The 22,620-nt window shown below is 36.6% G+C and overlaps 1 protein-coding gene across 1 annotated transcript in view; it reads right to left on the bottom strand.

The window, feature by feature from the left end:
• Nucleotides 1-20,449, bottom strand: part of Hells (helicase, lymphoid specific) — a 34,302-nt gene extending 13,853 nt beyond the window's left edge. The window contains exons 1-12 of the mRNA XM_026381976.2: nucleotides 20,353-20,449; nucleotides 19,839-19,960; nucleotides 15,624-15,746; nucleotides 11,861-11,917; nucleotides 11,257-11,293; nucleotides 11,104-11,168; nucleotides 8,833-8,874; nucleotides 6,592-6,819; nucleotides 6,035-6,217; nucleotides 5,418-5,561; nucleotides 3,187-3,383; nucleotides 1,772-1,868 (exon numbers count right to left, since the gene is read on the bottom strand). Coding sequence (XP_026237761.2) covers nucleotides 1,772-1,868; nucleotides 3,187-3,383; nucleotides 5,418-5,561; nucleotides 6,035-6,217; nucleotides 6,592-6,819; nucleotides 8,833-8,874; nucleotides 11,104-11,168; nucleotides 11,257-11,293; nucleotides 11,861-11,917; nucleotides 15,624-15,746; nucleotides 19,839-19,960; nucleotides 20,353-20,383 — 1,326 coding nt within the window. The 5' untranslated portion in view covers nucleotides 20,384-20,449. The remainder of the gene's footprint in view (nucleotides 1-1,771; nucleotides 1,869-3,186; nucleotides 3,384-5,417; nucleotides 5,562-6,034; nucleotides 6,218-6,591; nucleotides 6,820-8,832; nucleotides 8,875-11,103; nucleotides 11,169-11,256; nucleotides 11,294-11,860; nucleotides 11,918-15,623; nucleotides 15,747-19,838; nucleotides 19,961-20,352) is intronic.
• Between the last annotated feature and the right edge of the window lie 2,171 nt (nucleotides 20,450-22,620).

Here is a 22,620-nt window from a genome sequence, read left to right as displayed (position 1 = left end):
CCATTTCTCACGAATATCTTTATAAGCTATATTCCCTTCAATGTTTCACACACTAGGACACTTTACCCAAAAGTATCCGTAACAGCTATTAGCACACCAAACAAATCTTAAAAACCTCACGAAAACACTATACATAAAAACACCATAAAAGGCCGAGTTCATTGGCATAAGCCTGTAATCCCAGCAGCTTGGGAGGTTGAGGCAGGAGGACCAAAAGTTCAAAGCCAGCCTCAGCAAGAGAGGCAATAAGCAACTCAGTGAGACCTTGTCTCTAACTAAAATACAAAATAGGTCTAAGGACGTGGCTCAGTGGTTGAGTGCCCTTGAGTTCAATCACTGGTACCAAAACCAAAAGGACACCATAAAAAAATGTGTACACACACACACACACACACACACACACAAAATCCAAAAAAGAAAAGAGATACACATGGTATATAAATTCTTTCTGAAGGGCAATTTTCCAACATGTCAAAAGCCTTAATATATACACCTTCCCAGCAATACTACTTGGAACTCAGGAAATAAGCCAAAATAAACAAGATATAAGTATAGGTACTTGTTTATAATAGAGAAAAATGCTGAAATAATAAAAGGTAGATACAATTAATTGTAAAGAAACAGGATAATGTGATAATAAGCCGTAATTAAAATGTGATGAGAGGGGCTGGGGTTGTGGCTCAGTGGTAGAGCACTTGCCTAATATGCGTGAGGCCCTGAGTTCAATTCTCAGCTCCGTACATAAAATAAATTTCTCACTGACAACTAAAAACCTGTTTAAAAAATTTTTTTTTTCCAGGGCTGGGGATGTGGCTCAAGCGGTAGCACGCTCGCCTGGCATGCTTGCCGCCCGGGTTCGATCCTCAGCATCACATACAAAGATGTTATGCCGCCGAGAACTAAAAAATAAATATTAAAAAAATTCTCTTTAAAAAAAAAAAAAATTTCCCAATGGGAAAAGAAGAGAAAACAATCTGATGGGTTAAGTCTACATGTAGTGACAGAAAAAAAAAAATTGTAAAAAAATAGTAAATTGATAATTTTATTAAAAAAAAAAAACAACCCTATCTCACAAATAAGCTTTTTAGGGCCACATTACTAGACCTTTAAAAGATCATATTAATCTAAAGATAAATAGTATAGAAGGAGAATGGTAGAGGGTAAGGAGGACAGGAGGGAAGAGAGGGAAGGAAAGCTTGGGAAATAGGGTAGAATGGATGAAATATTAAATGCAGATAGCAGTGAGAAAAATTATTAAAACACAGGCAGCACCAGCCTGTAATCCTAGCAACTAAGGAGGTTGAGGTAGGAAGATGGAAAATTTGAGGACAGCCTCAGCAACTGAGTAAGACCCTATGATATGATAAAAAGGCAGCTAAGCATGGTGACACATACCTGTAATCCAAGCTACTCAGGAGGCTGAGGCAAGTGGATCACAAGTTCTAGGCTAGCATGGGCAAATTGGTAAATCCCTGTCTCAAAATAAGAAGGAAAAAAAAGTGTGCGGGATGGGCTGGGGACACAACCCTGGAGGTGTTACCCAGTGGTAGAGAACTTGTCTGGAACGTGGGAGCCCCTGGGTTCAATTCTCAGTACCAAGTTTTTAAAAGGGCAAAATTTAATTAAGCACTTGAATTGTGCCATAAAATTTCCCTCTGGGAGTAGGGAAACGGCCAGGAAATCGAATTTGGGAAGATTCATTTTTCTAGTGTCCACTTCCAAGACTTATTCTATGAGTATATACTAAGCAGAATAAGAAAATAGTCAACACCTGGTGCAGCATATGCAATACATTTTGCTCTCTTTCTTTGGCTATAATGTCTTCAGCAGTTTCAGAAAGACTAGTGATGTCAAACCAAGACTCAAAGCTGGAAAAAAAAAAAAAAGATCATAAATTAACTTATCAGGATTCAATTATATTAACACATGCTTTACAATTTTATATTAATTTGCATATATCAAGCATGGATATTTGTGCACCAACCTCTTAGATGCAATTTTTTAATGTAAAGAATACATTCCAACAACAAAGAGGAAGTGATTATATTTTTTCAACCAACAATCAAGAACTGTGATTTGGTAGGAGGCCCGGAGTTCAATCCCAGTACTGAAGGGAAAAAAAAAAAATGCTTGCCTAGCAATGTGAAGCCCTGGGTTTTATTCCCAGCATCACAAAAATAATTAATTAATTTAATTAAGAGCTATGATTTGGGGCTGGGGATGTGGCTCAAGTGGTAGCATGCTCGCTCGCCTAGCATGTGTGGGGCTGCTAGGTTGGATCCTCAACACCACATAAAAATAAAATATGTAGCTTCCCCATGATAATAAGTCAGTCAGTTTTTTTCACCTCATTCTGTTGTATTTCCATCTAAAATATTTTTGTCATCTTGTCTCCTCTTCCACTGAGTATACTTTTTCCAAAAACTTTTTATTTGTTTTATGACTTAAGCTAAATTCAAACAATTTCTAAAATAAAACTGCTAGGTTGAAATCAGGAAATTGGTCTGGGGTTGTGGCTCAGTGTCAGAGCACTTGCCTAGCATGTGTGAGGTACTGGGTTCAATTCTCAGCACCATTTATCAATAAGTAAAATAAAGCTTCATTGACAACTAAAAAAAAAAATACTTAAAAAAAATCAGGAAACCTTTGTTTTAATATTCACTCTGGTGCTAAACATGTTATATGCTAATAACAACTTTATGCCTAGACTTTCTTATATGAGAGACAAGGAATATATTTAACCTCTTTATCTCCATGGATTGTTTTGTAAAGATAAAAACAAAACAAAACAAGATCTTATTATAAAAATATTTGTGTAAGATAGTATTTTTAGTTTTTCTTTAATCGATACAAGTAAGGTTTTTTGTTTTGTTTTGTTCTGTTTTATAGTGCTTGGGGAAAAAACCAGAGCCTCACATGTGCTGGGCAAGTATAATACCACTAAGCTACCTCACCAGTCCAATGCAAATTTCAGTTTTAAATCATCTTTTATCTGCTTTCACATACTTTGTGTCAAAACAGAACACACTTTGAAATACACCACAAAAAAAATATATCACAAAGAACCTGACAAAATAATCATTTAAATTCAGCTACCTAGAACAAAGGAAATAATTTCAGCTAAGAGAACAGATTTTTGAGATTTGAAAAAAAAACAGAAAACAGTTAAATAACTGGCTTACCTACCTTTTCAAGTCATCAAATACATCTGGCAACAAAAAGTTTAGCAATGACCAAAGTTCTGATAAATTGTTTTGTAAGGGAGTACCAGTCAAAAGAAGTTTGTTATCAGCATTGAACCGTTTTAACTCCCTGATTAGACGGCATTTCATATTCTTAATCCTGTGTCCTTCATCTACTATTAAGTATTTCCAATAACAATGCTAGAAAATGAATTGAGAAAAAAATTTAAAATAATTATCGTACAGTTCTTCCTAAAAACAATTCTAAAAATATAACTTTTCTTAGGACTGGTTGTTTTATTTTTATTAAATATTATATTTGTATTTATTGAAATAATCATGTTTTCCTTTGATCCAGTAATGGAACAAATTAATAGATTACTAAAACCAATGTCATTCTAATCCTAGAACAGATTTCACTAGATATAAAATAATACTTAAGTCCACCTGCTAGTCCTCATTCACTTTCTAGTCAAAGTAATCTGTATCTTTTCTAATGTTTTACCAAGTTCTGCTGTTGGATTCCTAAAAACTACTATATTCCTAAAAAATTATCAAAACCTTTCATTAGTTCCACATGGTCAGAAATGTTAAACAGCATTATAATGTTCAGTCTGGAGGCCTATATCTGAAATTAATATTCTTTTTAATTGGACAATGTTCTCAATGTTTCTAAGTTATTGATTTGCTCCTTTCTAATGAAGTCAATTTTAGCAATTTATATTATCAAAGATATATATTTGTTTTCATAAAGCTGTCATTAAAATTAATTTCTCATTTTTAATATCTAATAACTTAAGTTTATCTAATTTATTGTAAAAAAAATAGAAATATTAAATATTTCTGGAAATATAAATACATCAAACTCAAATGTTAAGTATCTTTAAAAAAATGAGACTGGCAAATTGGGGATAGAGTATGAAATAAGGATCTTTTACATTGAACTTTATACAATACAGTCCTAACAGAATAAAAAAATTACACTATTATTACTCTTTAAATAAAATCACTTGAAAGGGACTTATTCTCCTAGCAAATTTTTGGCAATCCTTAATTTTCTCTCACTATAAGACACCTATCTGAAACTGCCATATAAAATAAAACACCCTTTATAAATGAGTAAGTGAAAAACGAAGGAAACAAATGTTAAGGAACATGGAAAACAAATTAGTCAGGTCTGAAACTTCTCCTGTCACACACCAAACAGGAGCCTTAGAACACCACTCCCATTTGAAATTGACAAGGAAACTTAACTATTTCAATATGGGCTGGATAGGGAGAGGAAATTAATTAGATAGAATTTCAGGTACTCTTTATCTTTTCATATTCTACTTCTTTTACAAGTAGTTAACTTTTACTGTGAAAAAATAGTTATGATACGTTTTATTGCTGCAAATATTCATAAACTTTGTTAAACTTGTTAGCTAAGACTTCTGCAAATCACATTCCAAAGTTCCACCCACACATATAATATCTGACACATACTGGTCATTGATTATGGAAGCCATTATGCTCCATTTATGACTTGATGTCATTACTTAAATTACTTTCTTTATTTCACACAAGAAAAACTTAAAAAAAGACTTCACTCAGCAAGAACATTACATGATCAGGGAAAAAGCAAAACAACAAAGGATCATGTATGAAATAACTGAAGTAGCAAGTAATTTTCTAACTGCATTGTGATAATATGAATATTAATAAGTGAGTAGCTATGATATCAAGAGATACAGAGATGGAAATGTTACTGACAGTCCCATAAAAAAACTTTAGTCTTCAAATATTCTATTCTTATTTGATTAAAACAAGTTGGATTGATAAATTCACATACTCAAAAGCACGTGCTACTGGGGGGCTAGGGTTGTGGCTCAGTGGTACAGCACTTGCCTAGCAGGCGTGAGGTGATGGGTTCTATCCCTGGCATCATATATATAAAAAAAATAACAAAAAAGCTTCCTTAAAAAAAAGAAAAAGTACATGTTACAAACATATCTGTAGTATATTCAGATTATGTATGACTAACACAAAGTGATAATTATGACCAAAGTTTAAAATACTATAAGATTTAATTTTGCTAAGAAATACCACACTTTATCCCAATCTTTAACATGAGCCTCCAGAACAATACCCTCGATTAATTTCACCCAAAAAAATTTAAACAAATGCCACTGAATGGTAAGTGGTATGAATTAAATAGTTACAGATCATAAAGAAACCAGTGAAGACCACCTGTACCTGTAATGCATTTCGGTCTCTCATGGCTATTTCAAATGATGTAATTACCACAGGATGAATCTGCAGTGTTCCATTCCTTTTGTGAATATTCCTTACCAATTTTTGACGTTCTTCCTGAGTTCCATGATATAACATTGTCGGAATCTAAAAGATTTTATATCAATTTGGAACAAAATTTAAGTATTAATTATTTGAAAAGCATGAAATATAAATAAACAAAATAAAGGTATTGTGTCCATCTACAACTAAAAAAGAAATTTAAAAAAAAGGGGGAAAAACATATTCTTCTCATAAGGTAAGAATGTGAATAAAACAATTTATATGTGGCAAATGCCAGATAAGAACAAACAGAATTTTTTAAAAGTTCTACCTAGGTCTATATAAGGGGGATCAAATCATGCAATCTAGAGAACTCTTTACAGGTACATTTTAGGCAAGATGTCTAAGATTGCCAGTACCAACTCTTCAGTATAAACTTTAAGAATGACACTGCTCAGATTAAAAAAGTCAAATCAAATGCAATGCTTACACAGAAACCAGTATTATTGTAGGAGCTCTATAATTCCTGCAATAATACATGTGAAATAATATATTTAATATAAGGGAACATGTCTTACTTCTGGTGTAAACCTTTTGAATTCGGCCATCCAGTTAGGAAGTGTAGACAAAGGGCCACAAACAAGAAAAGGTCCAGGCACTCCTCTCTGAATCATCAATGCAATTGTAGCAATGCACTGAACTGTCTTTCCGAGGCCCATTTCATCTGCTAAAATGCCATTAATTCCATTTTCCCAAAGCATCTAGACAAAAGAATATACACTGAATTTAAATTGTGATAAAAACATCCACTGAATTATGAAAGGTTTATTTCTTTTGTACAAGCATACTCAATGGCAATTATGATGTGACTGACATATTAATGCCATAAATTATAATAACACTTGTGGGATGACTTTTATCAAAGCCATTATAAAGTGCCAGAATTCTAACTATATATATTAAAAATGACAATTTGGGCTGGGGCTGTACCTCAGTGGCAGAGTGCTTGCCTAGCATGTGTGAGGCACTGGGTTGGATCCTCAGCACCACATAATAAATAAAACAAAGGAATTCTGTCATCTACAACTACAAAAAAAATTTAACAGCAACAACAACAAAAAAGACAACTCATTACCCTAAGCCATTCCATGCCTTCTACTTGGTACCATCGCATCACTCCTCCTGTGAAGTACTTTGGTTGTTGAAAGGGCACTGGCTGTCCATTACATTTCCGAACTGGGTCAAAAAAGAATTTAGCATTCTGCCTAACTGTCTGAGACAATCTATCTTTAATCATACTATTTGAATCTTTATTTTTCTGAAGATCTTCTACACAGAGATTAGCAGAGGAGGAACTTTCATCCTGCAAAGAAAAAAAAGTTTAATTATAAGTCTGACTCAAAACGCTACTATATTCCTCACCTCATGTATCCAAAAAACATTATCAAAATGTACCGCTTCCTATACTCATTAGGTAAGAAGAACGAAGATCATTGGTTAAGTGCCCTTGGGTTCAATCCCAGGTACAAAAAAAGGGGAAAAGTCTTAGAAATGATGCTGAAACAAGTGTATATTTAAATGGAAAAATATTAAACTCAAATGTCATTATTCCACACAAATCTATTTGTGATAAAATCACAGGTATAAATATAAAATGAAAAGAATTATCTTGATAACCTTGTGACAGTTATACATCCCTTGAACAAGACAAAGATGGAACAACAAAAAGAAAAGATAAATCCAACTATTACAAAAACTATCATCAGTAATTAGGAAAACAAGTTAAAAACACAAGGTATCATTTCAGATGCACAGAATGGTTAAAATAAAAAATGACTGACAACATCAAATGCTGGCAATAATGTGAAGTAGAATTCCCCAATATTGCTGTCCAAAGAGTAAAATGTATGTTTGTCTATATATAAGAATTGTGGGATGGGCTGGGGATGTGGCTCAAGCTGTAGCGCGCTCGCCTGGCATGCGTGCGACCCGGGTTCGATTCTCAGCACCACATACCAACAAAGATGTTGTGTCCACCGAAAACTAAAAAATAAATATTAAAAAAAAGAAAAAAAGAATTGTGGGGCTTAATTGTAGCTCAGTGGTAGAACACTTGCCTAGCACATGTAAGGCATTGGGTTTGATCCTCAGCACCACAAAAAATAAAATAAAGGTACTATGTCCATCTACAACTAAAAACTATATATTAAAAAGCTTGGGACTGGGGTTGTGGCTCAGCCATACAGAGCTTGCCTAGCACGTGTGAAGCCCTGGTTCGATCCTCAGCATCACATAAAAATAAATAAAATAAAGGTATTATGTCCAACTACAATTAAAAAATAAATATAAAAAAAAAAAAAAAACTTAAGAGAGGAGCTAGGGCTCAGTGGTAGTGCACTTGTCCAGATCACAAGTTCAAAACCAGCCTCAGCAACATACCAATACCCAAAGCAATTTAGTGAGATCCTTTCTCAAAATAAAAAGGGATGTGGGTGTTGCTCAGTGGTAAAGTGCCAATGGGTGCAATCCTTGGTACCAAAAATTAAATAAAGTATCTCTCATTTCATAATCATGAATTTTTCTATTAATCTGAAGTATAAATTAATCACTAGAAGTTTATATCCATTAGTAAATATTTTCATGTTAATTATTTTGCTTCTGCTTCCCTATGCAAACATGTAACTATTAGGGCTTAAGTTAGGGAATACTCAAGATTAAAAAGGAACCTCATGGGGCTGGGGTTGTGGCTCAAGTGGTAGCGTGGTGGCCTGGCATGCGTGAGGCACTGGGTTCGATCCTCAGCACCACATAAAAATAAAGATATTGTGTCCACCTAAAACAAAACGATAGTGGCAGATAGGTGGGATATAGGAACAGAAATCTAGCCTTCCCAAACAGAACTAGAGAAAATCATTAAGGTCAGAAACAAGATAAAGGCATCCCCCACAGCTTCTACCTGATGACCCACCTATATATCCACATATTTATAGGTACCTGTATCATTGCTAGATTCAAAAGTTTAAGGCATTATTATTGCTAGATGCATTCATTGATACTAATACATCAAAGAACATGTTATGAACACCTGAAGTTGAAATGTAAGAAAGAATGTTAAGATAAAAAAAAAAAAAAAGTAAATGGATTTTTTTTTAAAGCAGAGAAATGGAATGAATGGTGAGAAAAATCTCCAGTGGTGACTAAAAGAAAAGGGGATGAGCCAGGCATGGTGGTGCATGCCCATAATCCCAACAACTCAGGAGGCTGAAGCAGGAGAATCACAAGTTCAAGGCCAGTCTCAGCAACTTAGCAAGGCCCTCAGCTACTTGGCAAAACACTGTCTCAAGACAAAATTAATTTTTTTTTATGGACACCTTACCTCTTTCTCCTTTTTATTTTTTTTAGCCACAGACAGAATTTCCTAGAAGATTGAAAGACCAAAAATAAATTAGTAATATTTGCACATTTATTCATTTATTTATTGAAGCAACATTTATTTTGTGCTAATCTTATCCAGATAAGGCACTCAAGGTAATTTACTAAAACAGAGAATCTCAAACTGGTGATCATAAGGCAGAATTAAGCCATTTTTTTGGCTCAGAACTCTCATAATATTCAAAATTGTCAACACTTTAATTTTTTTTTTTTTAACAAAGAGACTAAGTACAATTTCACACACATCAACTATCGTCTATTCAGCAAATGACAACCTATAAACCAACTCTACCTGGCAGCCAATTACTGTAAATACAGTTTAGAAGAGCTTGATGTGGCAGGGCACACCTATAATCCCAGCTACTGGGGAAACCAAGGAGGAGGATCACAAGTTTGCCAACTTAGCAAGACCCTGCCTCAAAGAAAATGAAAAAGAATAAAGACTGGGCATATGGATTAGAAGTAAAGCACCCCTGGTGCCGCAATACCTCTCAAGGGGCTTTACAAAAATTTTTTTTAGATGAAACAAAGTTAGACTCATTTGTTTAGAGTATATCTATGGCTGTTTTCAGGAAATACTAGCAAGAGTTCAGATTTCAGCAGTTACCCACAAAACCATTCAAAACTTAAAAATATTATCTTACTATTTACACAAAGTTTGTCCAATCCTACTCCAATCTACTTTGGGCATTTCTGTGGATAGATATCTGAGTTTACAAGACTAGTTAAAAATCAAAGATGAATACTCTAAAAATACAGAATAAACTTCTAGTTTTGAATGACAGTCATGTACTATCAACCAGACAATACATTATGGCCACCTGGTGACCTAACAGAGCATTGTTATACCAAATTATTTTAAAAAGTTGTCATGAGGCTTAATCATTAAAGTACATTTCAAGCAGAAAAGTATGAGAAAAATATGTACCAAAGACACAGGGAATTAAATACTTTCAAGAAACTTTAAGCAAATATCAAATTTAAGATGCACAGGAGAACGACAGAATGTCAGTAAGTGGCAGACACACATGTATACATGTATATATGTGTGTCATATACGCATATAAAGTATGATGCAATTTAAGTACAGATATTTCTACTACAAGGTTGCAAGGATTTAATATAGTTAACTGAAAGAAGTGTTGTCCTTTAAATAAACAGATTTTTAGAGAGTAATCCGGGAAAAAATCAAAACATAAACACCATTTACGATGTATTCTTATCGTAAATCAAACTTTTTGACCTATCAGTTCACAGGAAATACAAGGGATACAGAAATTATGAGGATGCAATAAGCAAAAATCCAGAAATTGGAAATCATACAGAATACTTTTTAATCTCAAATTTAAAAAACATTAAAAAATAAAAAAGAATTAGCTGGGGATGTAGCTCAGAGGTAGAGCACTTGCCTACATGTACAAGGTCATCGGCTCAATTTCCACTACAGGTAAACTAATAAGCAAAAACAAAAAAGTAATTTGCAATTGAAAAAAGCCAACAGAGCTGGTGCAGTGGAGGACACCCAAAATCCTAGCTGCTTGGGAGGCTGAGACATGAGAATGGCAAGTTCAAAGCCAGCCTCAGGAACTTAACAAGACCCTGTCTACAAATAAAAAAATAAAAGGGAAAGGAGGGCTGGGGATGTGGCTCAAGCGGTAACGCGCATGCAAGCGCGGGGCGCTGGGTTCGATCCTCAGCACCACATAAAAATAAAGATGTTGTGTCCTCCGAAAACTAAAAAATAAATATTAAAAATTCTCTCCTCTCTTTAAAAAAAAAAGGGGGGGCAAGGGATGTGACCCAGTAGTTAAGCATCCCTAGGCTCAATCCCCAGAACAAATTTTAAAAAAAAGCCAAGTAGCCAGGCATAGTGACAGTGACACATGCCTCTAATCCCAGTTAGGAGGCTGAAACAGGAGGATCCCAAGTTCAAGGCCAGCCTGGGCCACTAAGCTAGATCTGCTCAAAATAAACAAAGAAGAACAGTGGATACAGCTCAGTGGTAGCTGAGTTTACATATCCTATGTTTAGTGTTGATTTTAAAATACTATAAATATTAACCAACTTCTTTACATAAACACCTGAAAGCAATGGAATATTTAAAACAAATGGAAAAGCTAAATAATAGTAATTCTTACAGCATTAAAGTGGTTCAAAATCTATAACAGGTTTTACTCAACATCAAATATTGTTTATTCCCCCCTTTTATTTTTACCTCTTTTGTCATGACCTCTGAAATATTATATGATTCTTCTTCTCTTCCTCTTTTCTTTTTCATGGCTATAAAAAAAAATCATTTTACTTTATTTTATAAGAATTAAAACAAAAACAAACCCACATTCTTCCAAACTAGAATAAGGAAATTTACCTGCATTCTCTCCACTTCCACCAACTAAATTTTTTCCCTATAAAACAAGGATTTAGAATATTACTTTTACTTAAGGTCATTTATGGTATTACATATTAAATGGCAATAACTAACTTGAGAGAAATGGTTCTTGCAGTTGAACCTCATATAAGTAAATAAGTGACAAAGGTATTGCATCCATCTCTAACTTAAAAAAAAAATGAAGAACAGATTGACAATGTTTCTATACAACTTGTAACAAATGTAGGTGGTTAACAAAGTTATAATTACATAGATGTATTGAATTTCTTCAATATTTAAGATAATATGTAAAAACTAGTTGGACACAGTGGCAAATGACTATACTCCCAGCAACTAAAGAGGCTAAGATAGGAGGAGCTCAAGTTTGAGGCCTCAGCAACTTGGCAAGAAAAAGCTAGGGATGTGGCTCAGAGGTAAAATGCCACTAGGTTTCATTCTCTAGTATGTATCTCTGTATGTATGAATGTATACATTCTGAGGGCTAGAGGTATAATTCAATGGCAGTGTGTGCTTATTAGCATATGTAAAGCCCTAGGTTCAAACCTGAGCACTTAAAAAAAAAAAATCTGGCTTGCCTTATTACCTTTGCAACTTTTAAAGATTCCTTTTTTCTCTCCAATTTTTCTTTCTTCTTCTGTTCCTGTAAGATAATTTCTTCTTAATATCACAGATGGGAAATGCAATATAGGAAACATTCATCTCCAACTCTCAAATAACTTGTTTACAATTAAAAAAAAACTATAATAATTAAAAAAACAGAAAATTTTGTGCTTTTAAGACTTATTGGAATAACAAGAAACAGATTTACCCTACTGCCATGAACAACTAAAATCCAGATAAAATTTATTATGCAACAGTTTTCAAAAGAAGAGTGAACACTAAGAAAAGGAAAACAAATGAGGTGAACTTTCTGACTGCCTTATTTACTACCTGAAAGCAAGCAATTTCCAAAAGCAAAATAACAAAGGGAAAATACAAATAGAACCCAAGTCTAAGTTGAAACAATTCAAAACAGATACGCTAGCATTTCCAGAATCAAGTATCAGAGAGGGCAGAGCTGCACTAAGCTATGTCTCTCTTGAAGTCTTCAGACTTACTACTGTTAAGTGCATGAATTTAAGGAAACCAAAGCCAGGAAAACAGCTACCAGAAAGAAGTAGGTAGAACAATCTTGCTCTCTGTCTGACAAGGGGTCAAGAATAAGGAAGAGTTTGCTTTTGTTCAGGCAAAGTAGAAAGTCCTAAAATATAAGCATCAAATAGAGTATTCAGAAGGGAAATAAATCTATTTCTATACTAAAAGCTGTTCCAGATGTACCTTAAATTTAAAAGACCATCTCCAAGAGTTGGTTAAACTGTATTTGTCTTATAAGTCATTAAGGTACTTGGTTTTGTGGGGTTTTTGTGTGTTGTGTTTTATCTTATCATATCAAGATTTTAAAAGGGTTTCAGACAAACAAAAAAGAATTTTACAAATAAAACAAAAATCTCAACTGGTGTTAAATGTGGATAATGGGGACATGGGATTTACTGTATCCTCTAATGTGTTTAAGTTCTGACATCCTACATTTTTGTGGGAAGACAAAAACAATATACCTATCACATGATAAGTGCAATGCAAAGAACACAAGAAGGTAAAGGAAATCGAGAGTCAGTAACTAGATTGTCTGGCCTCACAGCAATAAGGCCCTGAGTTCAATCCCCAGCACCATTAAAAAAAAAAAAAAAAAAGAAAGAAAGAAAAAGATTGGGAAGAGTCTCATTGAGAAAACATTAAAGACAAGTTGATGAAGATGAAGTAAGACAAGCAATCTATGGGAAAAGGGTTTCATGCAGAAAACGCCAATGGAAAGACTCAAAGGCAAGAAGAAACACATTTGGAAGAAGGTCTAAAAGGTAATGGGGTTGAGGCAAAAGTCAAATTGCTTACAGTTTTATACTTTATATAAGAAACAAAAAGCTAGGCAGCAATGAACAAAATATCTTTAAAATACTTCAAGAAAAAATAACACTAAAGAAAAAACAGCTGAACTCCATGGAGCACACCTGTGATCTCAATGGCTAGAGAGGCTGAAACTGAAGGATCTCGAGTCCAAAGCCAATCAGCAAAAGTGAGGTGCTAAACAACTCAGTGAAACACTGTCTCTAAATAAAATACAAAATAGGGCTGGGGCCACTCAGTGGTTGAATACCCCAGATTTCAATCATCAGTGTCCAAAAAGAAAAAAATAAATTCTTTACCCAGTAAGGATGTCTTTTAAAAACCAAGACTTGGGGGTGCTGGGGTTGTGGCTTACTGGCAGAGCACTTGCCTGCCATCCATGAAGCACTGAGCACCACATATAAATAAAAAAATAAAAAATAAATAAAGGGACATCAACATTAAAACACATTAAAAAAAAAAAAAAAGACTTGGGGCTAGGGATATATATAGCTCACTTGGTAGAGTGCTTGCCTTGAATGCACAAGGCCCCCGGTTCAATCTCCAGCACCAGAAAACACACACACACACACACACACAACACACACAACACACACACAAAAAAAAAAACAAAAGACTTTCAGACAGATAAAAACTAAAATAAAATATCACCAACAGAAAGTGCACATGAATCTATATTAGAAATCAGATCAGTGAATATTTGAGGGTGAAAGATGAGGGGGGACACAACTATGAGGATACTACTAATGGTGTCAATCTGTAAATCCAGCTACTTGGAGATTAAGACAGAAGGATCACAAATATGAGATTGGGCAACTTAGTGAGACCCCCATCACAAAATAAAAAATAAAAGGGCTGAGGAGATATCTCAGAGGTAGATTATCCCTGGGTTCAGTCCCCAAAATTGCAAGTAGGAAGGCCTGGGATATAGTTCAGTGGTACAATACATGCCTAGTATAGTCAAGACCCTGGGTTCAATCCCCAGTAACACAGGGAAAAAAAAATATGGTATATTAAAAATAAAATGCTGGGACTGAGGAAGTAGCTCAATGGTAGAACACTTGCCTAGCATGTGAAAGAGGTCTTGGGTTCCACAACACTGCAACTTGGGGGGGGGGGGCGGGGGGACAGGACCACAGACTTATAAAACACATCATGAATAAATCTTAAAAGTATGCTAAGCAGAGGAGGGGGAAAAAAGGGTACACACCTATAAGAATGTTGATTGGGAAAAAAAACCCAGCCAATTTCTTCCACACTTTCATCCAACAATCAACAAGACTTCTTCGAACAAATGTGTGGGTTTTTATTTCTACACACCAAGTAATCAATTATTCTGCAACTGCTGAATATCCTTTAATTCAATTCTGATGCTCTTTGCCTAGAGATTGTATCAGATCCCCAGAGTTGCAGGCTTAGTCCCTAAGACTGCTCCCCTTCCTATATCTCAAGTCCCAGGTTGTTTGACCTCACTACAGATTCCCATAATCCCTTCCCTAGGCTCAATTAACTGGCTACAGAAGCTCACAGAACTCAGGGAAACATTTACTTTACTGAAGCTTACTAATTTATTATAAAAAATATTACAAAAGATAGGGATGAGATCTGATAGAGAGATAGATAAGTAAATGACCAAGAAGAGGCCCAGAGTTTTTATACCCTCTCAAGGGACACTACCTTCAAAGAATCTCCATGTGTTCCTATCCTTTTGGGGTTTTATGAAAGATTCATTATGTAAATATAAATGATTAAATCCCTAACCACTGGCAAACAATTTAAGCTTTAGCTTTGTACCCTCCAGGAGGTAAATTCAAAGTCCCAACTCTCTGGTCTTTCTGGTGTCCAGCCCCCATTAAGAAGCTACCTACAGAGGCCAAGCCCTCAATTAACTAATTAGCATGTAAAAAGACACATTACTTTGGAAATTCCAAGGATTTTAGGAGCTGAACACTAGGAAACAGGAATGAAAGGAAATATAGGTATCACGTATCACAAAACCATTCCATTTATATAACATTCTAGAAAAGCATTACTAACCTATAGTGACAGAAAGCAAACTGGTGATTCATAGGATTCACTGATGTCACAAAAGATTTTTGTGGAATCAAAATGTACATTTTTTTTAAATATATACATTTTTAGGTTGTTGATGGACCTTTATTTATTTATTTGTTTATTTATATGCATGCAGTGCTGAGAATGGAACCCAGTGCCTCAAGCATGCCAGGCAAGTGTACTACCACCCCAGCCCCAGCCCCAACCCCAACTCCAACATTATATCTTGTTTGGTCAAAGTTTGTCAAACCATAAATTTGTGATCTATACATTTTAATGTATGATTTATAAATCAATAAAAGCTATTTTAACAATCTTAAAGCTGCTGGCTAAAAATTATATATACATACCTCTAACTGCTGCTGCTCCATTTTAGTCAACAAGAATTTGGAGTAGATATTACTTTTTTCAAGCAAATGTTGAAGTCTACGGTAGCGAATTTCTGTGGACTCTCTGTCCCACGACATGCGAGCCTATCCAAAGAGAAAATTTCCATATTTACCAAATTTTACTAACTTTTTTTTTTGCATAAGGTTTAATACAGGCTACATAAACACTGTGTTTAAGAAATTTCCTGAAAGTAATGGGGAAATAAAAGATTCTCACAAAATTTATTAGAAGCAGCTTGTTTTTCAAACTAAAAACTAAAAAAAGATTCTTAGATTCAACAATTTGATAGATAAAGATTAGATATCAAAATATTAAAATTTCAGATAATAGACACAGGATTTCTGACATGTACCAAGTTGAAGGCCCATTGAAAAAATATTTGAAAGTTAGAAAATAAGCAAGTAATTCAAGTTGGATTTAAGTTTTTGGATTTTTTTGAGATGGGATCTTGTACTTGTACTTCTGACTTGGCCTTGTATAGTTCAGTGGTATGTTAACTTCTGTAAAGATAGTAAATACTTTAGTATTTGAGCACCACATGGTCTCTACTACAAATATACTCAACTCTGCACTTGTAACATAAAAGGAGTCATAGGTAAGATTTTAAACAAAAGGGCACTTGTTGTTTCCTAGTAAAACTCAGCTAGTTTATCAACAAAGACAGACACTGAAGCAGCTTCAAAAAAATTACATAAAGCTACTGGGCAGAACACAGTAAATCTGATTTATACTATAGGTGAGATGACATCACTTAAAAGATATATTGCTTAGTACTACACTATTAGATAGAAATCATGAAAAATTCAAACTACTAAAAATAAGACAGGCCAACTTTCAGGAAAACAGATGACATCTGAATTATCTGAAGGATAGATACATGAAAGCAGAACTCAAGAATTTCACCAACTACAGTAGAAGTTCTTGCAATTTAGCGATACTAGCCTTAGCAACTGCACTAAGAATTATACTTAAGTAACTTTACAATTAAAGGGACTTCAGGTTTGGTATTACACACCTCTAATCTTATAGTCTAAAAAAACTCTTGACAAAGTTATTTACTGTCTAATGGAAAATTTTTAACACTGTTTTTTCAACTAAACCAAGTCACCTACTGTTCAATTGGTATGAATGACAAAACAAACAAACAAATAAAAAGCCAACTGAAAAAAACCCTAACTACGCTCTTTCCCCATAACTGGTGGTTTTTACAGCAGCCCAGAGTTTAAAACTGGTTTGAAATAGGTAAGGGGCTGAGAGTATAGTTCAGAGGAAGAGGCTTGCCTAGCATATGCCTCATCCTGGGTTCTATCCCCAGCACTGCAAAATAAATGAACAAACAAATAAATAAAAATAAAAATAATTGGGCCTGGGGTTATGGCTCAGTGGTAGCTTGCCTAGCATGCATGAGGCACTGGGTTCAATCCTCAGCACCACATAACTGTAATATACAGATATTGTGTCCACCTAAAACTTAAGAATAAATTTCTTTAGAAAATAAATAAATAATAAAAGTAATTGGGGAGGGAGTTAGTTATAAGTTCATTTTAAAATTCTAATTCATACTCCAGTACCTTGCATATTACACCTGAGTGGTTTGTGCTACTCTAGCCTGTGATTTCTAAAACATTATTGTATATTATTGGCTTCTATTTTGCTAGACATTATGTCATCACTCTAGGAAGGCACAGTGGAGCATGCCTGTAATCCGGCAACTCAAGAGACTGAGACAAGAATATCCAAGGTCAAGTCAGACTCAGCCACTTAGGGAAAAACATGATCTCAAAATAAAAAGGGCTGGGGATGTGGCTCAGTAATTAAAGGCCCTTGGGTTCAATCCCCAGTATCCCACCCCCACAAAAAAATGTGTGTAGGTGCATCATCTCTATAGTTTTCTTTCAAAATAAATTTCCATTATAAAACCAATGGCAATAATAAGATACCTAAGAAGATAATAATATTCATTACAGTAAAGTCAAAAAATACACAAATAAGTTACCCATCTACACAGATAATCCCTATTAACATCTTCTCAAACTCTATTTTCAGTCTTTTAAGGATAGCACTTCTTGTGCAACTACCAATATACTACTGCAACTATAATCAGCAGTCAACGAGTGAGAGAATATTATGAACAGGAGAAGATGAAAATTACTCAGATGTCACAAATGGATTTTTTAAATTTGACTAAAATATTTTGAGTTTAGATACAGCTACCTTAAATCTTGTCAGAATAAATTAGCATGTAAAAATTAATTAAAGCTTTCAGATGTCATTATGGAAAAACAATATAACTAAACCACACCAATGGTTAATCCTTAAGCCCAATCTTCAATATTTCAAATTCTTCCCATCATTTCTTCTTGATTTAGCAATTTCATTACTTGCTATACCACAGTAAGTTGCAGCTCCATCCGTGGAAAGAATTGAGCGTCTACGAGGAAGCATTTCTTGTCTTGGCAATTAGAACACAATATGGCAATGGACGATGAGAGTAAAAATTCCCCACTTTCTACACCATTAATCTCTTCCAACACCAATCTCAGTTTTTTGGAAAATGAAGTTCTATTTTAGCCTACACATAATATGAGCCATTTTCCTTTTACCTCTTCAAGAAATGTCCCAGTCTACCTCCTCCCACCCACTTTAAAGGCAACAAAGCTACCCTTAAGTCTCCCAGACTAACAATGACTTCTTTTAAAAGGAAATGCAGGTAAAAAAATCAAAGAAATTAACTGTGGTATGTGAATGTCAAAGCCATTCTCCGGGTTTTTTACAAACTTACAATCTCCTAAAGCTAAGTAAATGCCCCTCATTAAGAAATTCAAGATCTGGCTTCCTCTCTTTTAAGTACTTCTAAAATATGCCCATAAACAACAGTTCTCCCTCCAAAGACAAAAACTGTAACATATATGAGTTTTCTGGTCTCCAAAGTTTTTTAACCTCAAATAGGGAAAAAACTTTGAAAATTATTCTACAAATTTTCTAGTCACGAGGCAATAATTTTTTACAATGTTCAATTACAAAATCTTTCCACGCCTTTGAGAAAATTATATATTTGTATTATTAAGATTAAAAAGACTTTAAAAAAATTTTTTTTGGTTGTAGATGGACACCATGCCTTTATTTATTTATTTTGGTGTTAAGAATCTAACCCGGTGCCTCGCATGTGCTAAGCTCTAACACTGGGCCATAACCCCAGCCAGAGTTATAGGCTTTTTTTAATGAAAACATTAAATGTTAATTTAAAAAAATTACTCTCTAGTTTCTATGATGAATTGTTGTTAAAAGAAGAGCTATGCCAGATATCTGGTGCACATTTGCAATCCCAGCCACTAGGGAGACTGAGGCAGGATGATGTTGAATTGGAGGGCAGCCTCAGCAACTCAGGGAGGTCCTATCTTAAAAAGAGGCTGGAAGCCTGGAGCAGTGGCCATGCTTGTAATCCCAGCAGCTCAGGAGGGTGAGACAGGAGGATTTCCAATCAAAGCCAGCTTCAGCAAAAGAGAGGCGCTGAGCTGAGCTACTTTTGAGACCCTGTCTCTAAATAAAACACAAAATAGGGCTGGAGATATGACTCAGTGGTTGAGTGGCGCCTCCCCAGTTCAATGGACCCTGTGCTTTCACTGAAAAGGTGTACCACATTTTTATCTAAAATATCAACAAAAAGCCAGTTGACTATTTAGATGGAAAAAAGCCCTAGCCTAAGAAGAAATTCTTAAGATTTAGATTCTAGCCCAGGTTTTGATAGATGCTAACTTGTACTACCTTCTATTAAGTACAACAACAGGTTTTTACAGATTAATGCTTGCCATCAGGTATACCACAGAGGTACTCATTCAAAAAGGAAATAAGAATTTCGAAGGAAAGCATTCCCGCTTCATTTTGAAAGAATTATAATGGTCCAGCGAGCCATCTAAAATGATCTCTCAAGAGAGAGAGGGGACCATTCCACGGCTGTTTCAAGACTGCCTCTCACGGAAAGAAGCCTATCCCTCAAGGCACGTGCAAAGATTTCGCAAGGCCCGTGTCAACATAACAAATGTGAAACACCAAAGCTGTTTTGAGGTTTGTGGAGAACGCCAGCTCAACAATGAAGGGGAGAACTCCAACCACACCTCGGGGGACGCCTCCAGTTCCCAAGGCTTTAAAGGTCATAAACTCCATTCCCGGATTACCTTCTCCATCATCTTTCGCTCCCTCTCCAGTCCCGCAGCCTCGAGCTGCGTCTCCTCCTCCAGCATGGCTGGGGTAATCACAGCAGTCTCCTCCTGTTCAACCATTCCGGGAACCGGGGGCCCTAGCAGGAGAAAGGCTTTTCCATGATCATCTTTATTTAAAGTTATCAACGACTCGACCCGGACCTGAAACTTCCTCCGAAGCAGAAGCTGAAGCTGAAGACCCACCGCGACGCCAGCATCCCAGGTCTTCTCGTCGACCCCCAATTCGTCGGACCCCAGTCTACACCCCGGGATGCTCGGGAAAGTGCAGCTCCCTGCTGCGAAAATCTCCCACACCACGCAAATGTGTGCGACTCCGGAGTGACCTCCGGTCACCTCTCCACAGCTTCTCGTCCCTCTTTCCCCCTCAGCCCCTGCCCGGGGTAGGCTCCCTCCCCCAAGCTCCGCCGCAGCCTCCATGCTGCCCACCCCCGCTCCGAATGCTGCCCGGAGGAAGATTCTCGTCACTCACCGCCGCTGCTCGCGGGCTGCTCCGCCGGCATGGCTCTGGACGCTCTCGGGGAACCCCGCGCTCGCCTCTCAGCGCCAGCTAAGCCAAGCGCTAATCCCCCACAGCAGCTGCAGACCCAGCCTTCTCGCCCAACACCCAGCCAGGGAAAAACGCGCGCTTCTCCTTCGCGGGAAAACTCTATTGTCTCGCGATACTTCGGTCTCACCGCCTACTCCTGGCCGGGGCTGCGCGAGATTTGGCGCAGTTGGGGTTTTCCTGAGGGGAGATTGGCGACCCCGGGTGGGCGTTTGCGGGCACGACTACCCAGAGGAAAGGAGGGTCTGCTGACTTCCGTTTTTAACCACCTCTGAGGTATGGGGAAGTCTACTGACTGTGGAGAGCCCGGTTGCCTCCTGCCTTTGGCGAGGATTCGAGCTGCTCGGTGGTTTTAGTGGCGCTCTTAACAGTTGGAGAGGCGCCTTGGCTCCCTTGCCAATGTGAATGAATACCCGCCAACCCGTAGCCTTTAGGGAGAAGGATGTCAAACAAATATTGCAAACCTCGCCCGCCACACCTAGAGCGTAGATCACATTTGGGTGAAAATCCTCTGAAAATATCCAAGAGGCGGGGTTTTGTGGGTGGAGATAAGCAATTAATCAGGGTTCAAGAAATTTGTGTAGGCTATGGGAAAGCTGAAGCAGTGGAACAAACCGCAGAAAAGAGTTACAACTAGAGCAGTCCTCAGAGTTCATGCCCAGACTTTCTGTTAGACCAGGAGGCAAGAAAAGACCACTGACTCCAATTAAAATCAAATTAAAGCAAGCTTATTATTTCGACCAGCCGGGCTGCCTCTCCCTCCCCAAACCGTGGGAACAAGACAGCAGCAGCTGCTTTCCTGCAGCCCAGCATTATAGCCCAAAAAGTTTCACAAAAGGGGGGTTACAGATAACAGAACTCTGAGGAGCATCACATGAATGGTAGTTTACATTTTTTTTGCCTGCCCCAACATCAGAATTTATGAGGACCATTAGAGCCTCAGAGAGGGTCCTTGTCTGGCCAGGGAAGGCCAAGATTTGTGAGGTGTCGCTAAGGTTTCAGAGAGGGCTGCTATCTGTCAGAGAGCCAGGCATGGGTGAGTTCAAGGCATGGGCAGGCATTCCAAGCAGGTTCGGAATTTGCAGTAATTTATAGTAAAGCCGAAATTAGCTTTTCGTGGCTTTGTGGCGTGATGGCTCCCAATTTTAAGAAAAGATCAGGTTGGGTCTATCACTTTCTTGTCACAAACTTAAGCTTTCATTCCACCTTGTCTGCAATCCTTTGGACCTTCCCTCCCCTCCCAATTTCTCAGAATCTAGAGTATGCTTGTAGGGAACCACTTTTTTCTTTCATTTCTGACTCCACCTACTTTAATGAATGTGTACAATAATTTAAGAGTTTACAATGCATGACCATAAGAACCATATTTAGCACCTCATGACAATGCTAAAACCAGCAAAGCAGATTCCTCTATTCCTACATCAGGTGAGACAACTGATGCTGGAGGGGATAACTTTCTGTGCAGAAGCCTACAATTGCGCTGATAAAACAGAAGTCCAATCCAAGCCTTTTGACTCTTAGTGCAATATTTTCTCAAGTGAAAACGTAGGCTTTGTTGCCACAAGCTGTAGCGCACGCCTGTAGCACTTAGGCTAAGTTCAAAGCCACCCTCAGCAATTTAGGAAGACCCTGCCTCAAAATGAAAAGGGCCAGTGTTGTAGCTCAGTGGTAAATCATCCCTGGGTTCAATCCCTGGTACCAAAAAATAACAAAACATAGCTTCTGTTAATAGATAACTTTTTTTTCTTTTTGTGATATTGGGGCTTGAACTTGAGGGCGCTGTATCACTGAACTACACCCCCAGCCTTTTTTAAATTTCTTTTGAGACTGAGTCTCACTAAGTTGCCCAGTGTGGCCTCGAATACTTTTTTTAAAATAAAATTTAAAAATACTGAAATAAAATTTATTTCCATGTGCTCCCTCTTCTTCTCTCTCTCAAAATATGGAATTTTCTTCAAGTTTTATATGCTTTTTCCCCCCACATTTTTATTGGTGCATTGTAGTTGCACATAAGTTGTCATGTATTCATACATGAATACAGTATAGCTATAATTTGGCCAATATCATTTCCTGACACTTCCCCCACCTCCCTCAACCCCAAATATTCAATCCACCTGCCTCAGTTAGCCTCCTAAGTTATTGGAATTATAGGCATGCACTGTCAGCTCAGCCCTGTTTGATTTTTTTTTTTGG

The sequence above is a fragment of the Urocitellus parryii genome, chromosome 5 (genome assembly GCF_045843805.1).
Source record: "Urocitellus parryii isolate mUroPar1 chromosome 5, mUroPar1.hap1, whole genome shotgun sequence".
NCBI classification, from domain to species: Eukaryota; Metazoa; Chordata; class Mammalia; order Rodentia; family Sciuridae; genus Urocitellus; species Urocitellus parryii.
Note: the sequence above shows the minus strand (reverse complement) of the source record. Positions and strands in the feature narration are given on the sequence as shown.